Source organism: Myotis brandtii, unplaced genomic scaffold, assembly GCF_000412655.1.
Source record: "Myotis brandtii unplaced genomic scaffold, ASM41265v1 scaffold1152, whole genome shotgun sequence".
Lineage (NCBI taxonomy): Eukaryota > Metazoa > Chordata > Mammalia > Chiroptera > Vespertilionidae > Myotis > Myotis brandtii.
The window spans coordinates 82,289-103,283 of NW_005353977.1; the positions used below are offsets into that span (position 1 = coordinate 82,289).

Genomic DNA, 20,995 nt, shown 5'->3' on the forward strand with positions numbered 1-20,995 from the left:
CATCCCCCGAGGGCTGCCGGGCTGCCAGAGGGATGTCTGATTGCCATCTTAGGCCCAATCCCCCGGGGAGCAGGCCTAAGCCAGCAGGTGGTCATCCCCCGAGGGGTCCCAGACTGCGAGAGGGCACAGGCCGGGCTGAGGGACCCCTCGCCCCGAGTGCACAAATTTTTGTGCACCGGGCCTCTAGTATAAATAGAAGAAGATAGTTTTGTTTTATTTTGGAATTAGGAGCCATTGTGTTCCCTAAGGACCTGCTACTGCTTTAGGGGAAAAGAAGTTAATGGAAAAGGAAATAAGTCCAAACAAATGTTACCTTTGTACTATAGACCTATTCACTCCTCTTTTTTTTAGAGATACACATCTACTTTTCCTGTTTGTACTCTACTAGTACTACTGTCCACAGGGCTGGACAACCTGAAATACCTATTCTTTTAACTTTATCATAATTTGAATTTACTATTCTGGTAAATACAATATAGAATACCTAACATAATATGGAAGGTAGAGAACAATAAATACTTGATTTTCTAACATATGTAACTCAAAATGGGAGGTCATATTTGCTAAATACTACAGATTGTTATCATAGTGTTAACGTAAGAAACATTCAAACCTGTGAAGAATTTTTGTGAGTTTATTTGAGCCAAATTGTTGACAAATGCTATGAAGCAGAATCTCAACACATTGAGTTTATGCTATGGAGAAGTGCAGTTTTTCACTTACTTTATACATTAAAAGCAAAAGAGGAGATGTAAGTGGGTTACTTGAAATCCATTGGTGGTTGGTTAGGGATGTGGGAGAAGGCAAAGTGGGGAAACCTCTGGGATTGGATAAAAAGTAAAATGATAGACAGTACATCTTTTACTTAGGTGGGCACAGGATAGTTAACAGTCAACAATTAACTCAATAAGAATGAGGGGATTTGCAGTCTCTGCAGAGGCGTATCTGTGCTTTGAGAGGTCCAGAAAAAGAAAAATTACTTTGATATTCCAACAATAATTTATCGTAGGTGCAAAATGACAATAGACAGGTTCAGTTAAGGTAAAGATTGACCTTTGTCAGGGAAGATACTGGCCAAGGACATGACTACCCACCATAAACTTTTTTAGTTAACTTCAGACCATACTTTGTGGTTACTTTAGGTCTCTGAGTTTGCAAGGCTGCCAGACAGGCCCTGAGCTTGTCAGATTAGCATGTGGCCCCTTTTTGTCCACAATAGAGTATGTATACTTTGATCTATATCTGTATTTTTTTTTTAAGAAATTTTTCTTTATTGTTGAAAGTATTACAGATGTTCCTTTTTTCCCCCCTCACATTGGACCCCTCAACCCCTCTTCCTCACAGGCCTTCACTGCACTATTGTCTGTGTTCATAGGTTATGCATATCCTCCTATATAATAAAAGACAAATATGCAAATTGTTCCCTTGACCCGGAGTTTGACCAGAGGGCAGGGCCAGCCAGCCAACCACGTGAAGCCCCTCCCCCTGGCCAGCTCAGCTTGATCTGCCCAATTGGGGCAAGCCGGCTGGACTCCACCCATGCACAAATTTGTGCACCGGGCCTCTAGTATGCATAGAAATTCTTTGGTTAATCTCTGCCCATCCCTTCCTTCCCCCATATCTGTTCTTAGTGGCAACTGCAAGTTGAACAGTCTACAAAAGACAAAAAGAAAAGTTGCAATATTTTGAAAATAAAATCTGTTATCTTGTTATCAAGAAATATGAAAAAATATATATTAATAGGTAAATAAGTAATAACTGTAGATCTTTAGCCAGTGTTATGATGAACTTTGATTCAATGGCATAGCCTTCTGGCTTTAATTACAGAGCTCCTGCAAGGCTTCTGAGTGTCTTTGTTGTTAACCTTTTATTTGGAAATAATTTCAAACTACAAAAATTGCTCAAATAAAAATGGTCTCTCCCCAACCCTTATACACCCAAATTTACGTACTGAAACCTCCTGCTTGCTTTATCATCTGAGTGCCTCTTTCTCTCTTTCCCTTCCCCTCACCCCTCATACACACTTTTTTCTTGAAACATTTAAAAATATATTAGATCTCCATCATGGTCCTTTACCATTAAATACTTCCTAATAGAGACATTCTCTTACATAATCACAGTACAGTTATCAACTTCATAAATTTATATTGATATTTTAATCTACCATTCATATTCTTATTTAATCAGTTGACCTAATAATGTCTTTTGTAGCATCTTCCATCTCGGTACATCTTGTCATCCAGACTTTGTCTTTTATGATGTTGACATTTTTGAAGAATACAGTCTCTCTGCCCTTTTATTTAAGAACTAGAGGCCTTGTGCACAAAATTTGTGCATTCGGGGGGGTGGTCCCTCAGCACGGCCTGTGCCCTCTCGCAGTCTGGGAGCCTTTGGAGGATGTCCAACTGACGACTTAGGCCTGCTCCCCATAGGAGTGCTGTGGAGGTGGGAGAGGCTCCCGTCACCACCGCTGCACTTGCCAGATGTGAGCCCAGCTTCTAGCTGAGTGGCGCTCCCCCTGTGGGTGCTCCCCTGGCTTCTAGCTGAGCAGCATTCCTCCTGCATTGAGCGTCTGCCCCCTGGTAGTCAGTGCGCGTCATAGAGGCTGGTCGTTCCACCGCTGGGCCGAAACCGGCTCTCCGACATCCCCCGAGGGGTCCCAGATTGTGAGAGGGTGCAGGCCAGGCCGAGGGACCCCACCAGTGCACAATCAGGGCCGGGGAGGGATGCAGGAGGTTGGCCAGCCAGGGAGGGATCGTGAGAGGGCTCCAGGGTGTGTCCGGCCTGTATCATTCAGTCCCGATCGCCCGGACCCCAGCAGCAAGCTAACCTACCAGTCAGAGCATCTGCCCCCTGGTGGTCAGTGCACGTCATAGCAAGCAGTTGAGTGGCCTTAGCATATCATTAGCATATTATGCTTTGGTTGAATGGCCAACTGGATGACCGGACACTTAGCATATTAGGCTTTTATTATATAGTATTGAGATTTCCTCCTTCTGTGCTTGTCTGGTGTTTCTTGTGCTCAGATGCAGCTTGTGTATACTTGGTGAGGATTCTGCATAGCTGATGTGTCCTCCCCTTAGAGCAGTGGTTGGCAAACTGTGGCTCGCGAGCCACATGCGACTCTTTGGCCCCTTGAGTGTGGTTCTTCCACAAAATACCACGTGCGGGCGCGCACATACAGTGCGATTGAAACTTCGTGGCCCATGCGCAGAAGTCAGTATTTCGTGGAAGAGCCACATTCAAGGGGCCAAAGAGCTGCATGTGGATCGCGAACTGCAGTTTGCCGACCACTGCCTTAGGGCATCAGTCTATCATTCAGGGATGTTATTAATTTTGGTCACTAGTCAAGGTATTGTCTGAACTCTTCCCTATATAATTACTGTTTATGAAATTCTTGTAAATAATAAGCAGTGTGTGGGGAATACTTTAAGACCATTCAAATATCCTGCTTCTCATCAAAATTTTCACCTAGATTTAACTCCATTGCTGATTTTTGACCTTATTCAGTCTTTACTATGATGATACAAAATGCTAATTTTTCCAACTGCAGCCCTCCTTTCATATTTACCAGTAGAAACTTGGCATTTTATTGCAATAAGAGTCTTCCCTTTCCCCCATATATTATTTATTTTATGTATTTATTATCAGTATGGACTTGTGAATTTCTTTTTCCCTAATGATTGATAATTTAGTAGTTAATTATTTTGGTATTTAAACTCTTCCAAATGTTGTTGGTGGCATGCTCCCATCCTTTTTTATTTTTTTAGTTAAATTACATTTGTTCTTTCTAGAATAATCTGATGTTAAAGGCTGATCTTTTATCTACCCTGCCAGTCCTGGTATCAACCACTTGTGTGAGAAGCCTTGGTTCCTTTGGTGGGGATTAGAATTAGATAACAAAATCTGGGCACTAGATTTGAGTGCATTATTTTTACAGCCACTTTATAAACAAATGTAATAACATAAGCATACCTGGTAAATATTTCTTAGAAGTACAATAAGCACTTTTTGAGGATGTAATGGTGTCTCAGTTTGTAGTACAGCAATAAGTTAAATACAGTTTGCTCTCCTTATGATGGGCACTTGCACCTTAAGTCCTTCTTGGTAAAGGGTGTGCCCCAGAAATAAGCATGGTTAACTTTCAGGTTTAGGTTTTGCTCAAATATTGCATTCTCAGCAGGGTCTACCCTTAACTCCTCACTGACTGGCTCTTCCCCCTCCTACATGCACATTTTCCAGTCCCCTTTATCTTATTCTATTTTTGCCTTCTGGTATTTATCACCTAAATTACCTTATAATTATTCATTACTTTGTCTGCCGACACTAGAGTTTGAGCTCCAGAATGGCAGAGATTGTTTTTATTTTATTATTATTTATTTCGCTCATTGGTCTCATCTGTCATAAGCAACAGAATAGTATCTGGCACATAGTAGGCCCTCAGTAAACATTGTTAAAGAGGAAGGACAACTGAGAACATAAAATCAGTAAGTTACCAGGCTTCTAGCACACAGCTCACTTGAGAAAGTAAGTACAAGAAAGGATGGGCTACTGCGTGAATCAACTTGTGTTCTTGGATCTGAGCCTATGACTGCAATTGGCCTGGATAAAATAGGCCTGGAAAGTACTGCATATGCTGTCCCCTCGCTAGAAAATCTACATTAGCATGTTAATCACTATAAGAACCCCTGTAGTAACCTCTTCTTGAACTCACTTGATCACAGAACTCTCTTGGGTAACTCACATATCATAAGGACACTCCTGGCAAACAGTTGGAGAAAAAGCATACTGGAGAACTGCATGGAGGCCCCTGGAGAGGTGGCAGTTCTTTTTAGCTGCTTCTGTTTGTCGGTGAGCTGTGCTGCTTGAGAAGGAAGCTAGAGTCCCTCCAGCTCGTAGTTACTCCTCTTACAGTGAAGGTCTTTTTCAAACGTAACTTTTATTTTAGGTTTTCGGGAATAAGATGATCATTCCTTCCCTGGATGGAGACCTCTTCCAGTGGGACCGAGACCGTGAGAGCATGGAAACAGTTCCTTTTACAGTTGAATCACTTCTTGAATCTTCTTACAAATTTGGAGATGATGTTGTTTTGGTTGGAGGGAAGTCTCTCACTACCTATGGGCTCAGTGCATGTACTGGAAAGGTGAGTGAAAATACTGAATTTACTTGGGGAGAAATCAGAATAAATTATAATAGAAATAGTTTCTTAAACTATACTATTACTGTTTGAGGTTTATTAAAATTTTCCCCAAGGATATCATTTGGTGTAATAAAAGAACTATATATAAAGTGGAACGGGGAAATATTATTAAGAGAAACTAGCTTTATCCAAGATAACAGAATGAACAGCAGACCCAGGACAGCAGAAGCAAGACAGCAGGTTCTTCTCTTTGGTAGTGCACTTATTGCACATTATTTTGAAATCCTCACAGTATTCCTAAGGCTTACATATTTTTGTTTCCATTTGGATGGATGAAGAACCCTCCAAAGATTAATAATCATAATAAGAATAATATACCACTTATTTCTTTATCTAGTTTGATTCTATAATAAGAGGATCCAAGAAGAAAGTTGTACTTATGTTAAAGTTGAGAAAACTGAGACTTTAAAAGGGTCAGAAACTTTCAAGGTCAGATTTGACTTGATCTGTCTGGTGACAGTCATGCTGATAAGCCCTAGACTTTGTCCGTTATTAGCTCTTAGGATGTGATCATAATCTGCTTCTAAAATTGCATCTTGCGCCCTAGCTGGTTTGACTCAGTAATAGAGCATCAGCCTGCAGACTGAAGTGTCCCAGATTCGATTCCCATCAAGGGCACATGCCTGGTTGCGGGCTGGATCCCCAGTAGGGGGCATGCAGGAGGCAGCCGATCAGTGATGCTCTCTCATCATTGATGTTTCTACCTCTCTGTTCCTCTCCCTTCCTATCTGAAATAAAAAAATATATATATTAAAAAAATAAAAAAAAAATAAAATTGCATCTTGCAATTAAAATCCATTATTAGGAATGACCAATTAAAAACATCTTTTTTAGAAAGGTAAAATCTTTTTTTAATCCCTAACACCTTGGTATGTGACTGTCTTATATATAGACTTAAGACTAAAACAAGGAAAAATAGAAAAATTATCTTTTGACCCTTGAGTTTTTCATACTTGAGCGATTCCCTGTGTAAGTGTTAGGTCCGTAGTACTTCTGCAGATGCTTTCTACCTCACCTCCTGATACTGTAGTGCATTGATAAGGCCTTGAGTCCTCTGTGTATTTCAGTGTTCCCTGTAAACACTGCCATGAACCAGATCCTCAGGTCTCTGATTTGATGTGCTTCCACAAAATTCTGGTATTCTGGTAGGTATGCTTTTTTCTGTTAGGATTTTAGTTTGGTTCATACTAAGATTTTTCCTTTTTCTTTTAATGAAGATTTGAAGGAAGTACTTTGAAATACTGCAGCTATTAGAAGAGGTTCAAATTTTTAAAAACCAACTACTTCTGTAATATGGAAACTCTGAGGTTGATATTTTTAATTCATCTGAAATTGTATTGATGTTGTTAAGATATCAAAACTGGTTACCCATTTCTTTTTATATTTATTTATTTATTTATTTATTTATTTATTTTTATTGTTGTTATTTATTTATTTATTTTACCCATTTCTTTTTGTATATTCCATGGAATGCTCCAAGTAAGACTAAAATTATCTAAGTCCTTAAAATCATTCCCTGGAATATTCATTGCTGCTTTTATGATTCTAAATAACTAATTTTAGGAGTTGGTAATCTACGATGCTTCTGAATATTTGGGTGCTTCTTCCATACTTTTCTTTTTAAAAAAATATAAAATAGAGATTCTTTTAATGGCTCTGGCCTCCTGTAACTTGTATTTTTTAAAACTAATTTTAAAAAATATTTATATTAGGCAGAGCTGCCTCAAACAGATTGTCAAACTGCAGCGGGAAGGCCGGGGAGGGTTGGGGGGCAGGAGGGAGGGGTTAAGAGATCAACCGAAGGACTTGTATGCATGCATATAAGCATAACCAATGGACATAAGACACTGGGGGGTAGGGGAGGCCAGGGGATTGTCAAAGGTGGGGAAAAAAAGGAGGCATATGTAATACTCTTTGTAATACTTTAAGCAATAAAAAAAAAGATTAAAAAATATTTTTATTGATTTCAGAGAGGAAGGGAGAGGGAGAGAGAGATAGAAACATCAATGATGAGAGAGAATCATTGATCGGCTGCTTCCTGCATGCCCTCACTGGGGATTGAACCCGCAACCTGGGCATTTGCCCTTTACTGGATTCAAACCCGAGACACTCCAGTCCACAGGCCGACGCTGTATCCACTGAGCCAAACCAGCTAGGGCTAAACTAATTTTATATGTTTTTTCAGGTGAGGTACATCTGTTCAGCATTGGGTTGTCGCCGATGGGATAATGATGAAATGGAACAAGAAGACATCCTGCTTCTGCAGCGCACCCAGAAAACTGTTAGAGCTGTCGGGCCTCGCAGTGGCAATGAGAAGTGTGTATTCAGATCATGTAGCTGCTAGTGTTATTTAGAACCACACCAAGACTAAAACTATTCAGATTTTTCTTTGAAGATTTTTTTGAACTCTTTTGGTTCCTTAGAAGCATACTATTCTTTTAAGAAAAATGTAAGCCCTAAATTAAAAATGGCCTCATGATTATTAACAAATTCTGTACTGGGCTTCTCTCCATATGCTTTAGGATATGGTAACTAGAAGGAGTCTCATACGATGATGATATATGAGTTTAGTTTTAGGTTAACGATAATTTTCAGAGCAAGCTTACTGATCAACATTTTTTCAATGCAAAAGTCTCAAGAGAAAGTTAATGTGCTTTATTTCAGCCCTGACCATTTTTACTCTGAGTTCTCTCTGTTATGTAGTAGTTTCATAGTTTTTCTGATTACCCCGATTTTAAAATAATATTTTAGTCTATTTTCTTCTTAAAGTATGAAGATATAATTTATTTGGTCAAAAAAAGTTTTTTTTCAAATAATGAATTCCTTATATAATTTTTATTTTTAAATATGTGATTAAAAATAAGATGGTTGGATAAGTTGTGCTGTTCTTAAATTACATACATGTGTGATTTTTAAAAACCTAATATTTATTTTTTAATATTTTTTATTGATTTCAGAGAGGAAGGGAGAGATAGAAACATCAATGATGAGAGAGAATCATTGATTGGCTGCCTCCTGCACACCCCCCACTGGGGATTGAGCCCACAACCTGGGCATGTGCCCTTGACTGGAATTGAATCTGGGACTCTTCAGTCCACAGGCTGACCCCCTATCCACTGAGCCAAACCAGCTAGGCCTAAAAACCTAATATTTAAATGTTAAATTGCCTTTGTAGTAATAATAATTTTTGATCCAATTTTTATCTTTGGAAAGTGAGCCAGATTTTCGTTTCTTTTTTTTTTCTTGTTTTGTTAATCTTCACCTGAGGATATTTTCCCATTGATTTTTAGGGAGCATGGAAGAGAGAGGGAAAGAAAGAGAGAAACATCGATGTGAGACATCAATTGGTTACCTCCTGCACTAGCCCTGACCAGGGTCCGGGTCAGGGAGGAGCCTGTAACCAAGGTACATGCCCTTGATAGGAATCGAACCCGGGACCCTTTGATCTGCAGGCCAATACTATATCCACTGAGCCAAACCAACTAGGGCTAATCCAGATTTTCAAATTTATATATGATGCAGTACAATTCACTTTCCTTTCCTGAAAGTTGTTTTCTCTAACTCATTTAAGAAAGCATTTTTAAACATTTTATTTTCTTACATTCACTGGACTGTGAGTAACATTTTATATCTGCTGGCAACCTAACCTTTTGTATTCTTGATAGGATTTTGCTTTATTTTTATTATTTTTTAAGTGCTCGAGTGCTTGCCTCGAAGTGCTCAGCTACCATAGGAACAGATGTTCAAATTAATTAGAATTTTGAGTCACTATAAAGGAAGAGCCTGGGGGTCTAAGACCTATGTTCCTTAAGTATATATTTTTAGTAGATGTAATTTTAAGGCCATTTTATATGTAAGTGACAAGATATTATACTGTTAATAGTTAAGTGATTTTTCTGTAAATTAAATATAGAGGGAATATTATTATTATCACTTTATGGATAAGGACATTGAAACTCAGGAAAGGGTAAGTGACTTGCCAGCTCTCAGTCAATAGAGATTGGAGGTAAGTTGTGTGACCTTCAGGTATACTTGGTCACATTGCCTTTCAGGACATGTTTTCACATAAATTTAAAATTGATGTATTCATCTTGCCTTTTACATTGGCTTATTGGGAGATACTAATTTCTCTACACTTGAATGAAATGTGCCCAGACTTGAATTAAGAAGTAAGTCTGACTGCATGCTGCTATCCCATTTTAAGATGACTTTGATGTGTTTTAAGAAAATCATCCTGATTTGGAATTGTGAACATTTGTTAATTTTTGAGAGAAAATCTGTCCCATAGCTGATGTCAGCTCACAACTTTCCAAACCCTGACAAAGTTATGCCCTCTTGTGGCATATATTAGCAGCGCTTCTTTCCTGAAGATTGTGTTGAGTTCCTTTTCTCATCACCAAATCTTAATGTTTGCTATTTCCCTGTAGAAAAGTTATTTATTTGGCTCCCTCTTTTCAAGTGTAAATTTCTAAAACATGCATTTGTAAATTTAAGGTGGAATTTCAGTGTTGGCCACTTTGAACTTCGGTATATTCCAGACATGGAAACTAGAGCCGGATTTATTGAGAGCACTGTAAAACCCAGTCAGAACAAAGAGTCTGAAATTATCTCAGATGTGGAAGAACAGGAAGCTGCCATAGTGGACACAGTGATAAAAGTCTCTGTTGCGGATTGGAAGGTTATGGCCTTTAGCAAGAAGGGAGGACATCTAGAATGGGAATATCAGGTAACTAAAACCACTGAGAATTTATGAACTGTTTCTTCCTTTTTCAGTTTGACCAAACATATTGGGTAGTGGGAAACGATGCCAATTTGGATTTTATCTTGTTCTCTATGCATTAAGAAATTTGTGGTTTTATACCTGTTAGAATGGCTATTATGAAAAAGACAAAAGAGAGTTATTGGTGAATGGTGTATAACAGTGTATCTATGTGCACTGTTGGTGAGAATGTAAATTGGTGCAGCCACTGTGGAAAACAGTATGTAACTTCCTCAAAAATAGACCTGCCATATGATCCAGCAATCCCACTTCTGGGTATATTACCAAAGGAAGTGAAAGCAACATCCCAAGGAAATATTTGCCCTCTCATGTTCACTATAGCATTATTCACAGTAGCCCAGATATAGAATCAGTCTAAGTGTCCATTATTGGATGGATGGGTAAAGGAAATGTGGTGTGTATTTTTACAGTGGAATATTATCCAGCCTTAATAAAGGGAATCCTGTCATTTGCAACATTAACACGTTAAGTGCCCAGCCTGTTTTGTCTTCCAGATGGAAAGTATAGTGTCAGTCACCGGTGACTGACTGGGCACTTAATGTGTTAATGAATCTGGAGGGCATTATGCCAAGGGAAATGAATCAGACACAGAAAGTTAAATACTGCATCATTTCACCTATATGTGGAATCTAAAAAAGTTGAAATTATAGAAGCAGAGAGTAGATTGTGATTGCCATGGCCTAGGGGAAGGAGAAATGGGGAGATGTTGGTCAAGGGTACAGAGTTTCAGTTAAGTAGGATGACTAAATTCTGGAGATGTAATGTATAGCATGGTGATGAGTGTAGTTGGTAATTCTGTATTGTATACTTGAAATTTGCAAGAGTATAGATTTTTTAAGAAAAAACTTTCTAGCTTTATTGAGTATAATTGACAAGTAAAAACTATCTATTTGGTTTGTACATTGTGCTGATTTGATATATATACACATTGTGAAATTATTACCACACATACAAAATAACTGTGAGGTGATAGGTGTGTTAATTAGCTTAGTTGTGCTAATCATTTCACAGTGTATACATATATCAAAATATCACATTTTGCTCTATATATACATTTTTGTCAATTATGCCTCAATAAATCTAGAAAAATAAGAAATATAAAACAAATTTGTGATTGTAAATAGTATTTTAGAAGTTGGAATACTTAAAGAATGCTTCAAATTATTTTAAACTTTTTTTTCACTTTTGTTTAGTTTTGTACTCCCATTGCGTCTGCCTGGTTGGTGAAGGATGGCAAAGTCATTCCCATCAGTCTTTTTGATGATACAAGTTATGCATCTAATGATGGTGTTTTAGAAGATGAAGAAGACATTGTAGAAGCTGCCCGAGGAGCCACAGAAAACAGTGTTTACTTGGGTGAGTGTCTCTCATCTAGTGATAATACAAATTGATATCTAGATTTGATTCCTACACTGTGCTGATAGTAATTTTAATTCCTAAGTACAGTCTCTGCCTTAGGTTGCCCTGAGATTTATACTTTGGTTTTCATTCATGCTATTTTGTTTCACTTAACCCAGCGGTTCTCAACCTGTGGATCGCGACCCCTTTGGGGGTCGAACGACCCTTTCACAGGGGTCGCCTAAATGCATCCTGCATGTCAGATATTTACATTACAATTCATAACAGTAGCAAAATTACAGTTATGAAGTAGCAACAAAAATAATTTTATGGTTGGGGGTCACCACAACATGAGGAACTGTATTAAAGGGTCGCGCATTAGGAAGGTTGAGAACCACTGACTTAACCAGTTCTGAAACTTTTAATTGCTATAGCTTTTTTTTCTCTCTGAGACCTATATAGGAAGGCTTAGAAATGTTGCATATACATATGTGTGTGTGTGTGTGTGTGTGTATATGTGTATGTATATATATATATGTATGTGTATGTATATATATATATATATATATGTGTGTGTGTGTGTATATATATATATATATATATATTCTATATAATAAAAGGCTAATATGCAAATCACCCAGACGGCAGAATGACTGGTCGCTATGACAAGCACTGACCACTAGGGGGCAGACGCTCAACTCAGGAGCTGCCCCCTGGTGGTCAGTGTGCTCCCATAGTGGGAGCCCTGCTCAGACAGAAGCCAGGCTCACAGCTGACGAGCACAGCGGTGGTGAAGGGAGCCTCTCCTGCCTCTGTGGCAGTGCTAAGGATGTCCGACTGCAGGGAGTGGGCCTAAGCCATCAGCAGTCGGACATCCCCCGAGGGCTCCCGGACTGCGAGAGGGTGCAGGCCAGGCGGAGGGATCCCCCCGAGTGCATGAATTTCATGCACTGGGCCTCTAATATATATATGGCATGATTTCAAATTACTGATATGTCCTTAAAGTCTAAAACTTTCTACATTTGTATTTGTAGTTGCAATTTGTTCCTCCCTTAAAGATTATATTTATTGATTTTTTTAAAAAGACATGGATGAATTTTTTAAAATATATATTTTTATTGATTTCAGAGAGGAAAGGAGGGGGAGAGAGAGATAGAAACATCAGTAATGAGAGAGAATCATTGATCGGCTGCCTCCTGCACGTACCCCCCACTGGGTTGAGCCTGCAACCCAGGCATGTGCCCTTGACTGGAATTGAACCTGACCCTTCAGTCTGCAGGCCGACGCTCTATCCACTGAGCCAAACCAGCTAGGGGTATTTTTTTCTTTGCATTTATACAACTTATCTGAAAAATAAAAATAAAATTTTGTAGTGCTTCTGGGCAATTGAAGGCCTTTAGTATAATAACTTTTGAAAAACCCTGAATCTAATTTTTGAACTAGTGTTGGTGGTCAGATACAAATTTCTTTAAGCTCTGTCAGTGTGTTATCCACCACTCATTCTCAATGAAATGCAAGAATTTGAAAGATTAACATGTCACATATGTTTTATGATAATATTTAACTGAATTGTTAGCAATGTCTCTGGAATTATAGGTGTTTAGGTTTCCTTAAGGAGAATGTTACTTCATCTAAGTTACTAATCTCATAAGAGTACATAGACCTCTTTGAATTTTCCTACTGAGTGAGTTTTCCAGTAATGACTGAAAGTTGTTATTCAGTGAGAAACATTGTATGGACCTTATGTGTAACTTTCATGCCATATTTTTATTGAATAGCCTTTGGGTCCTTTGAGTGCATCAAGCATGATTCTTCTCTGAGAAAAGTTGTATAATACATGAAAGATAACTGAAATTAACCTAACATTATTAAATCAAAATGAGCCTTTTTGAAAAAGAATTATTGGTGTTTGATTCCAAACATAATTGACAATATTCTTGTTGATTCAGGAATGTACAGAGGCCAGCTGTATCTGCAGTCATCTGTCAGAATTTCAGAAAAGTTTCCTACAAATCCCAAGGCCTTGGAATCTGTTAATAATAAAAATGAAATTACTCCTTTGCCAACAATCAAATGGAAACCCTTAATACGTAAGTGAATTGTAAACTTTTTAAAAGTTTATTAACATGTTCACAGGGCTGATCATGATGTCTTTGCCCTAGTTTTGACTGTCACAGAGATGACAACATTATATTTTCTGATAAACTAGAAAGATATTTCAGATGTTAATGCATTTTTTAAATCCTCACCTGAGCACATGTTTACAGAGAGGAAGGGGGTGGTGGGAGAGGGAAACATTGATCAGTTGCCTTCCCTATGCACCCCAACTGGGGATCAAACCTGAAACCCAGGTATGTACCCTGACCAGGAATCGAATTGGCAACCTTTCATTGTACAGTATGACACTCAACCAACTGAGCCACTCCGGCTGGGCAGATGTTAATTATTTTTTTATTTTATTTTATTATTTTTTCATGTATATTTTTATTGATTTCCAAGAGGTAGAGAGAGAGAGAGAGAAACATCAGTGATAAGAGAGAATTATTGATAAGCTGCCTCCTACACCCCCCTATTGGGGATTGAGCCTGCAACCTGGCATGTGCCCTGATGGGAATTGAACTGTGACCTCCTGGTTCATAGGTCAGTGCTCAACCACTGAGCCATGCCGGCTGGGCAATGAATTTTAATTAGCATTTAGAACAGGATTTCATTGAAACAGCAGTTCCTTCGCTAGAACACAATGTTAATAAAATATTTCTCTGTACAATTTAGAAAAACTTTTAACCATTCACCAACCATGCCTGTGTGTCAGCTCTTAACCTACCTATATCAAGAATATTTATGAGAAAATTATCTGGTCATATCATATTTTTTTGAAACATTTAATGAATTAAAATCAAATACTAGGCTACCTACTTCTTCAGTTATGTTTTTGTCCCTTATGTATATTTTTTATCACATGCTTTTAATTACTTGTTTATAAGATTCGTCTTCTCTACAAGACTGCTTTTTAAGGGAAAGAACCTTGAGCCATTTGTTTGACTTCCATGTTTGAATTAAACTGTGGTTAAATCGCTGTTTTTTTAATGAATGAGGTACATGCATTTTCATGAAAGTCATAGCGGTTAAGCTTTTACATTTTCTTTTAGATTCTCCTTCGAGAACTCCTATCTTGGTAGGGTCTGATGAATTTGACAAATGTCTTAGTAATGATAAGTTTTCTCATGAAGAGTACAGTAATGGCGCACTTTCAATCTTGCAGTATCCATATGGTAAGTGTGATTACGCTTGGATTGAAAATGCTGTTTTGTTTTTAATTTATTTTATGTATTAATTTGAAATTAATTAATAGAATTCAAATGAAAGATAGTCATTTGAGGGGTAGAAAATAAAATACCGTGAAAGGCAATATTGTGAATGTTGGCCAAGGTGCAAACTCCAAAGTCAGTTGCCAGGGTTCCAATTAGTTTTGCCACATACTGAGATGGGCACCTAACTTTACTGTCTTGGTTCCTTCATCTGTAAAACAAGGATGGCGACCCTCGTGTCTGTTTCTTGGGGTGTTGTGAGACCTAAGTGAGATAATGCACATACAGTGTTAACACCGTACCTGGCAAATAAGTATTCAGTAAGCATTAGTTCTTCTTACTAGTTATTTTTCAATTATCAGCCTGTATAATGTAGTCAATATAAAATCAGTCAGTATAATGAAGAAAACAGGTGTTTGCATAGAGCTATGTGAAAATGCTGTAAAATGAAGTTTTACTTTTGTTTGCAGACCAAATTATTGCAAAAGTCAAGAATAGGTGAACCTTGGCATGAAATACATTCCTATGTATTTAAAATTAGGATATATTTACATACGAAAGTCTTTTGAACAGTTAGATATAAAAAAGTCCTCAATCTGCATTAGACAAAACATAGATTCCTCATCAGTAACCTTAGATGCTAGGACTGGGAAATGATTGTAGAACTTAAATTGATAAAAACAAAACAAAACAGAGGGCTCTGAACTAGAAGCAGCACCCTTTATCTGATTTGATCAAAATTCCGGGTTAGAGAAAACTGTGTAATCTGCCCACAAAATTCAATATTGGAGACAAACTCAGCGTGGAATGAACCAAGGAGTATAATAGAGATGTTTTCCTTCCAGCCTGTGAGGAATGATTCATGGTAAAATCTGGCATTTGATTGACACTAAATGAAAGTAAAGTTTAAAATCCTTCAAGGAAGTTGAGTACTGTCTAATTATTTTCTTGCATTTAAAGGATTTAATTATTAATGAGGAAATCAGTGGGATGCCCCTTACATTTTTTCTAGTTTTATTATTCAGTATAAAGAAAATTTATAATGCTTATGGAATAAAGGAAAATGTATTTGCATAATAAAAAAGAAAAAATCAGATAAATGAGGCTATCAAATGTGTTAAAGAAGAAATGAGGCTTTTACAAAAGGAATTAATGTTATAAGTCATAGGAAAATTGATAATTTTTAGTAAATAAAGATGAATCTACTTTGGTTTATCTTTTTAAAAATTAAAACAACCTTTTAATGTTTGTTTTTGCAGATAATGGTTATTATCTACCATACTACCAGAGGGACAGGAGCAGACGGAGCATAGGGAGCACCCAGATCACAGTCCGAGTTCTGAAGAGCCCAGACTACAGCAAGAATGTCCGCAGAAAGGACCCTGTTCTCCTCCTACATTGGTGGAAAGAAATAGCCGGGACTATTCTGTTCTGTATCATAGCAACAACTTTTATTGTGCGCAGACTTTTCCATCCTCATCCTCACAGAGTAAGACATATTTTAGAATCTAATTTATTTCAGCGTTGGGAGTTTCAAAAATAAATGTGTGTATTTGGGAGGTACATTTACTTAAGTTTTACTATAAAGTCATTGTTTCCCACATGCTGTTTCCACTTCCTTATCTTTCGTTTACTCCTCAACCATTGCAGTCTGGCTCCCATCCGTTTCATTTCCCTTCCATTTCACAAGGTAGATGTGGTATTTTGTGTTCTTATAATGCTTTTCTTTTTCTCAATATTATTTATTTATTTTTCAATGTTATTTTATAGCTTAAGGTAATTAGCTAACTTTAATTCAGATTTGTACTAATAGTGATGTCTCCCCTCCCCCCACCTTATCAGCAAAGGAAGGAATCTGAAACTCAGTGTCAAACTGAAAGTAAATATGATTCTGTAAGTGGAGAAGCTAATGACAGCTGGAATGACATAAAAAATTCTGGATATATATCACGGTAAGAGTCTTGTCATAAAATATGTATGTATGCTGTAGCTTCTGGTGGCGACTATTTGGATCTAAGAATGACCTACAAAGTAAGATCTTGTTTAACTATTTTTTCAATGTGTGAATAGGTAAATAAAATGTAGACTTAACCCTCAAGTCACTTAAACTTATTCAAATGAGCATCGACCTATGAACCAGGAGGTCACGGTTCAATTCCGGTTGGGGCATATGCCAATAGGGGGCATGCAGGAGACAGCTGATCAATGATTCTGTCTCATCATTGATGTTTCTATCTCTCTCCCCTTCTCCCTTCCTCTCAAATAATAAAAATATATATTTAAAAACAAAGTGGTATGTACCCTAAAATGGATAGAAATAGAGTGTTACAGAAGTTTAACTGCTAGTTTTTTAAAAAAATATTTTTTTTATTGATTTCAGAGAGGAGGGGAGAGGGAGTGAGAGATAGAAACATCAATGATGAGAGAGAATCATTGATCAGCTGCCTCCTGCAGACCCCACACTGGGGATCGAGCCCGCAACCCAGGCACGTGTCCTGACGGGGAATCGAACCATGACCTCCTGGTTCATAGGTCGATGCTCAACCACTGAACCACGCTAGCTGGCCTTAACTGCTAGCTTCTTAAAGTAAAATTTACTAAGTGACTAACGAATGGTAAGGGTTTTAAGACCCTTGCTAATGAAGATCCTGACTATTGTGTCAGTGGCCAGCAGAACCAGTAGGCAGTGAGAGAAGGGGTGGAGAACGAGGGATCCAACAACTCCTGATGGGTAATCTGCTATGGAGCCATTCATTGTTTATTCAGCATTTACTTTGAACACTGTACAGGGCAGTATTTCAGGCTTTGAGAGAAATAGAAAGACTGAGCCTATCCTGGAGAAACTTAAAAATCTATGGGGGAGATAATACTGGGTAAAAAAATACAAGCATATGAGAAAAAGTCATGAGTTAAGTGACTAACTCTGGTTGTGATGATTCAAGAGGGCATCATAAATGAGGCCGAGGTGATTTTATTTTTATTTTATTTTATTTTTTTCAGATAGGGAGGGAGAGAGAGAGATAGAAACATCAATGATGAGAGAGAATCATTGGTCAGCTGTGAGGCCACATTTTAATTGAACTTTAAATCATAAGTAAGAGTTAGGTGGATAGAGACAGGAGGAGGAGTGAGGTATGGTGTATAAATATATTTGTAAGGCTGTTGTGAAGAGAATTAGAGTAATGTATTCTGAAGTTGAATGACTTAATTTTCCTTTAATATTATTCATTTTGAAGAGTAGAGCTGATTTTTTTTTAAATGTAGGAGTTCTGTAATAATACCTAATGTATGTTGAGTGTATACTATATTATTAAGAGTACGTGTTCTGGATTCAGTCCTGAATCCCAGTCCCAACTTTTCGTTTATCAGTTGGGACCTTAGGCAAGCTGGTACATATATTTATAGAGTCTATAAGCATATATAAGATGTTTTTCTTTTCAGAAGATATATCCATTTTCATATGGGTGTTTTCTCTAACATAGGAAAATAATTCAATTGGCCCTCCAGGAGTATGACATGAACTTCATGGGCTTTTGCAGTTGGGGAGATGGATTTGTACTGAAATACCTTGACTAGCTATTTTTAGGGGGTACATATTTTTACTCTTCATTCTCTGTGAAGGTAATTGGTCCATGGAGGGTTGGAATCTATTACCCTCTACTCCTGAACTCCATGTTCTAACCAGCTGAGCCAACTACTAAATTAACTTGAGTGTGCTAATCATAAAGTAGTAAATTTAGCCTTATAAGAGATATAAAATATGATCTAATTCAACTCTTCCTCCATGTGGCTGGAAGGTTAACTTTATTCACTTATTAATTCATGCATTATTCAGTAGATATTTGCTAGACCTTCTATTTGCCAGGTAAGCTCATGCTCTGAAAATACAAAGAGAAATGAGAAGGTGCTCCTGCCTGCAAGGCCCCCACAATACAGTGGCAGTGGGAGAGTGAACTGCATACAAATAACTGCAAAATGTTGGGATTAAGTTTAAATAGTTCAAAGTACTGTATGCAAAGTGCTGCAAGAACATTAAGACTGGGGTGTGTAGGAAGGGCTTACAGAGATAAGCAGAATGAAGGAAGATAGTTTCTTAAGTACAAAGTGGGAAATAGGCTACAGTGTGGAGGTCCATCTGTGAGTAACTGATGGTGAGTTAGCTTCTGTCTGAATACTTTTAGATATGAGCATACTGACTCATGAGGCAACCCAGCCCATTACAGATAGTTTTGGTTCCTAGAGCAATTTCTGGCTTGAAAAGTACTTAATTATAATAGGATTGATTAGATTTGTTCCATAAAAGTATCAGGCACTGACATAAGATTAAAATACATTTTTTAATTGCGTACAGAATACCACAGGAGGTAAAAGGTTAGAGAAGTAAGAATAGAATATTTTGGTAGATGATAAAAAATATTGGATAAGTCAGAACAGTACTACAGTTGCTTTAAGAACAAGGGATTAACAAGTGATTCCCAATGAAGCAGAAGCTTTTATATTTTTATAAATTTTCTAAGGAAAAAATTAGAATGTGTTTGCTTAATTTATACAAACAGAAGAACAAAGAATGCAATTAGTAGAATTTACACTTTTTATTAATATGTTCTATCAGATTTTTTGAATTTATACATTTCAAATATCATAAAATAAGATTGAACTGATTATTACCATACTATAAAATGTAAAACTACTTAATTAATTTTTTTTTAGATACCTAACAGATTTTGAACCAATTCAGTGCATGGGTCGTGGTGGGTTTGGAGTTGTCTTTGAAGCTAGAAACAAAGTAGATGACTGCAATTATGCTATCAAGAGAATTCGTCTCCCCAACAGGTAATGTATGGTACTTTTAATCAACTTGGAGTTAGAACTGTATAACTTAATCTATAGGCAGTATGTCCTTCTTACTATACTCCAGAGAAACTATAGAAAACAGTTTCTAAACTACTGAATCTTATGTTCTAAGTGCTACCAGGTAACCAGTTGTCTAAAAGATGTGATCTACTTTGGTTGCGTTGAATCTACTTTTTAAAATATGCCCTTTTTTTAAATTTTAACAACTCAGAATTTTCCTGTAGTAATTTTAATAACTATAGATTTTAAAACTTAGCATCATTTAAAAACATCTATATTTATTGTGGAAAATAAGGAAAAGTATTAAAATAAAAATTTCTATTTTTTTTCCTACTCAGTAATAACCACTATTAACATTTTAGAGTATTCCTTTTGATTTTTTTTCTGGTCATAAGTTTACCTAATTATCAATCCAGTATAGTTTCATCTCTTGCATTGTATCCTCAACATTTTCCATGTTAATAAGAGTACTAGTATTTTATTAAAATGTTAAAATACGTTGAAAGTATTTTATAGCTGGATAATAGTCCAGTTAATACATGTGCCATATTATGTTTAATCATTTGTTATTGTTCAACATTTAAGTTTCCAATTTGTGCAATTAAAAATAACTTTTCAGTGTTCATCTTTTATATAAATACTAGAGGCCCAGTGCACGAATTCATGCACCAGTGGGGCCCCTCAGCCTGGCCTGTGAGATCGGGCCAAAACTGGTTCTCTGACACCCTCCAAGGGGTCCCGGATTGCAAGAGGACACAGGCCAGGCTGAGGGACCCCACCAGTGCACGATCGGGGCTGGGGAGGGACGCAGGGGTTGGCCAGCGGGGGAGGGACTATAGGAGGGCTCCAGGGCATGTCCGGCCTGTCTCGCTCAGTCTGGATCAGCTGGACCCCAGCAGCAAGCTAACCTACCAGTCGGAGTGTCTGCCCCCTGCTGGTCAGTGCACATCATAGTGAGCAATTGAGCGACCTTGGCATATCATCCTATCTAATAAAAGACAAAAAAGGGTAATTAACTGTACCTCCGCTACGCTTCCCATTGGCTTAATCAGCGAGATATGCAAAGTAACTGCCAACAAAGATGGCGGCCGGGAGCCACTCAGCTGAAGCGAGCAGGAGGTTTGCTTGCTCCAGTGATGGAGGAAGCCAAGGTTTACTGCCTGCTGCGGCCCGGCTCTAAGCTCCGAAAGCAACAGCTCCAAAAGCAACAAAGTTTCAATTATAGAAGATAAACAAACCCCAGATACCTGCTTTCAGCCAGCCGCGGCCTCAAAGCTGGGAGCGCCAGTGAAGGCAACAGAGTTTCAATTATAGAAGGTAAATAAATCCCAGAATCAAAAAAAAAGAAAAGAAAAAAAGGAGAGGCTGGGAACTTCAGTCACCCACCAGCCTGAAAACGGCCCTCAGCCCCTCACCCAAACTGGCCAGGCACCCCAGTGGGGACCCCCACCCTGAAGGGGGTGTGGCCAGCCTGAAAACAGCCATCAGCCCCTCACCCAGGCTGGCCAGGCACCC

At 37.9% G+C, this 20,995-nt stretch overlaps 1 protein-coding gene across 6 annotated transcripts in view; it reads left to right on the top strand.

Annotated features, from left to right (window-relative positions):
• The window catches only part of EIF2AK3 (eukaryotic translation initiation factor 2-alpha kinase 3), a 100,354-nt gene that overhangs the window by 42,559 nt on the left and 36,800 nt on the right, over nucleotides 1-20,995 (top strand). For 4 of the 6 annotated variants that reach the window (XM_014528139.1, XM_014528127.1, XM_005858172.2 and 1 more), the window contains 9 exons: nucleotides 4,949-5,143; nucleotides 7,386-7,516; nucleotides 9,695-9,926; nucleotides 11,174-11,336; nucleotides 13,268-13,408; nucleotides 14,468-14,590; nucleotides 15,886-16,115; nucleotides 16,469-16,578; nucleotides 19,337-19,459. In XM_014528139.1, the coding sequence (XP_014383625.1) occupies nucleotides 4,964-5,143; nucleotides 7,386-7,516; nucleotides 9,695-9,926; nucleotides 11,174-11,336; nucleotides 13,268-13,408; nucleotides 14,468-14,590; nucleotides 15,886-16,115; nucleotides 16,469-16,578; nucleotides 19,337-19,459 (1,433 nt within the window). In that variant the 5' untranslated portion in view covers nucleotides 4,949-4,963. Of the gene's footprint in view, nucleotides 1-4,948; nucleotides 5,144-7,385; nucleotides 7,517-9,694; nucleotides 9,927-11,173; nucleotides 11,337-13,267; nucleotides 13,409-14,467; nucleotides 14,591-15,885; nucleotides 16,116-16,468; nucleotides 16,579-19,336; nucleotides 19,460-20,995 lie in introns of those variants that run through there. The other 2 variants (XM_014528143.1, XM_014528130.1) reach the window with 2 other exon arrangements.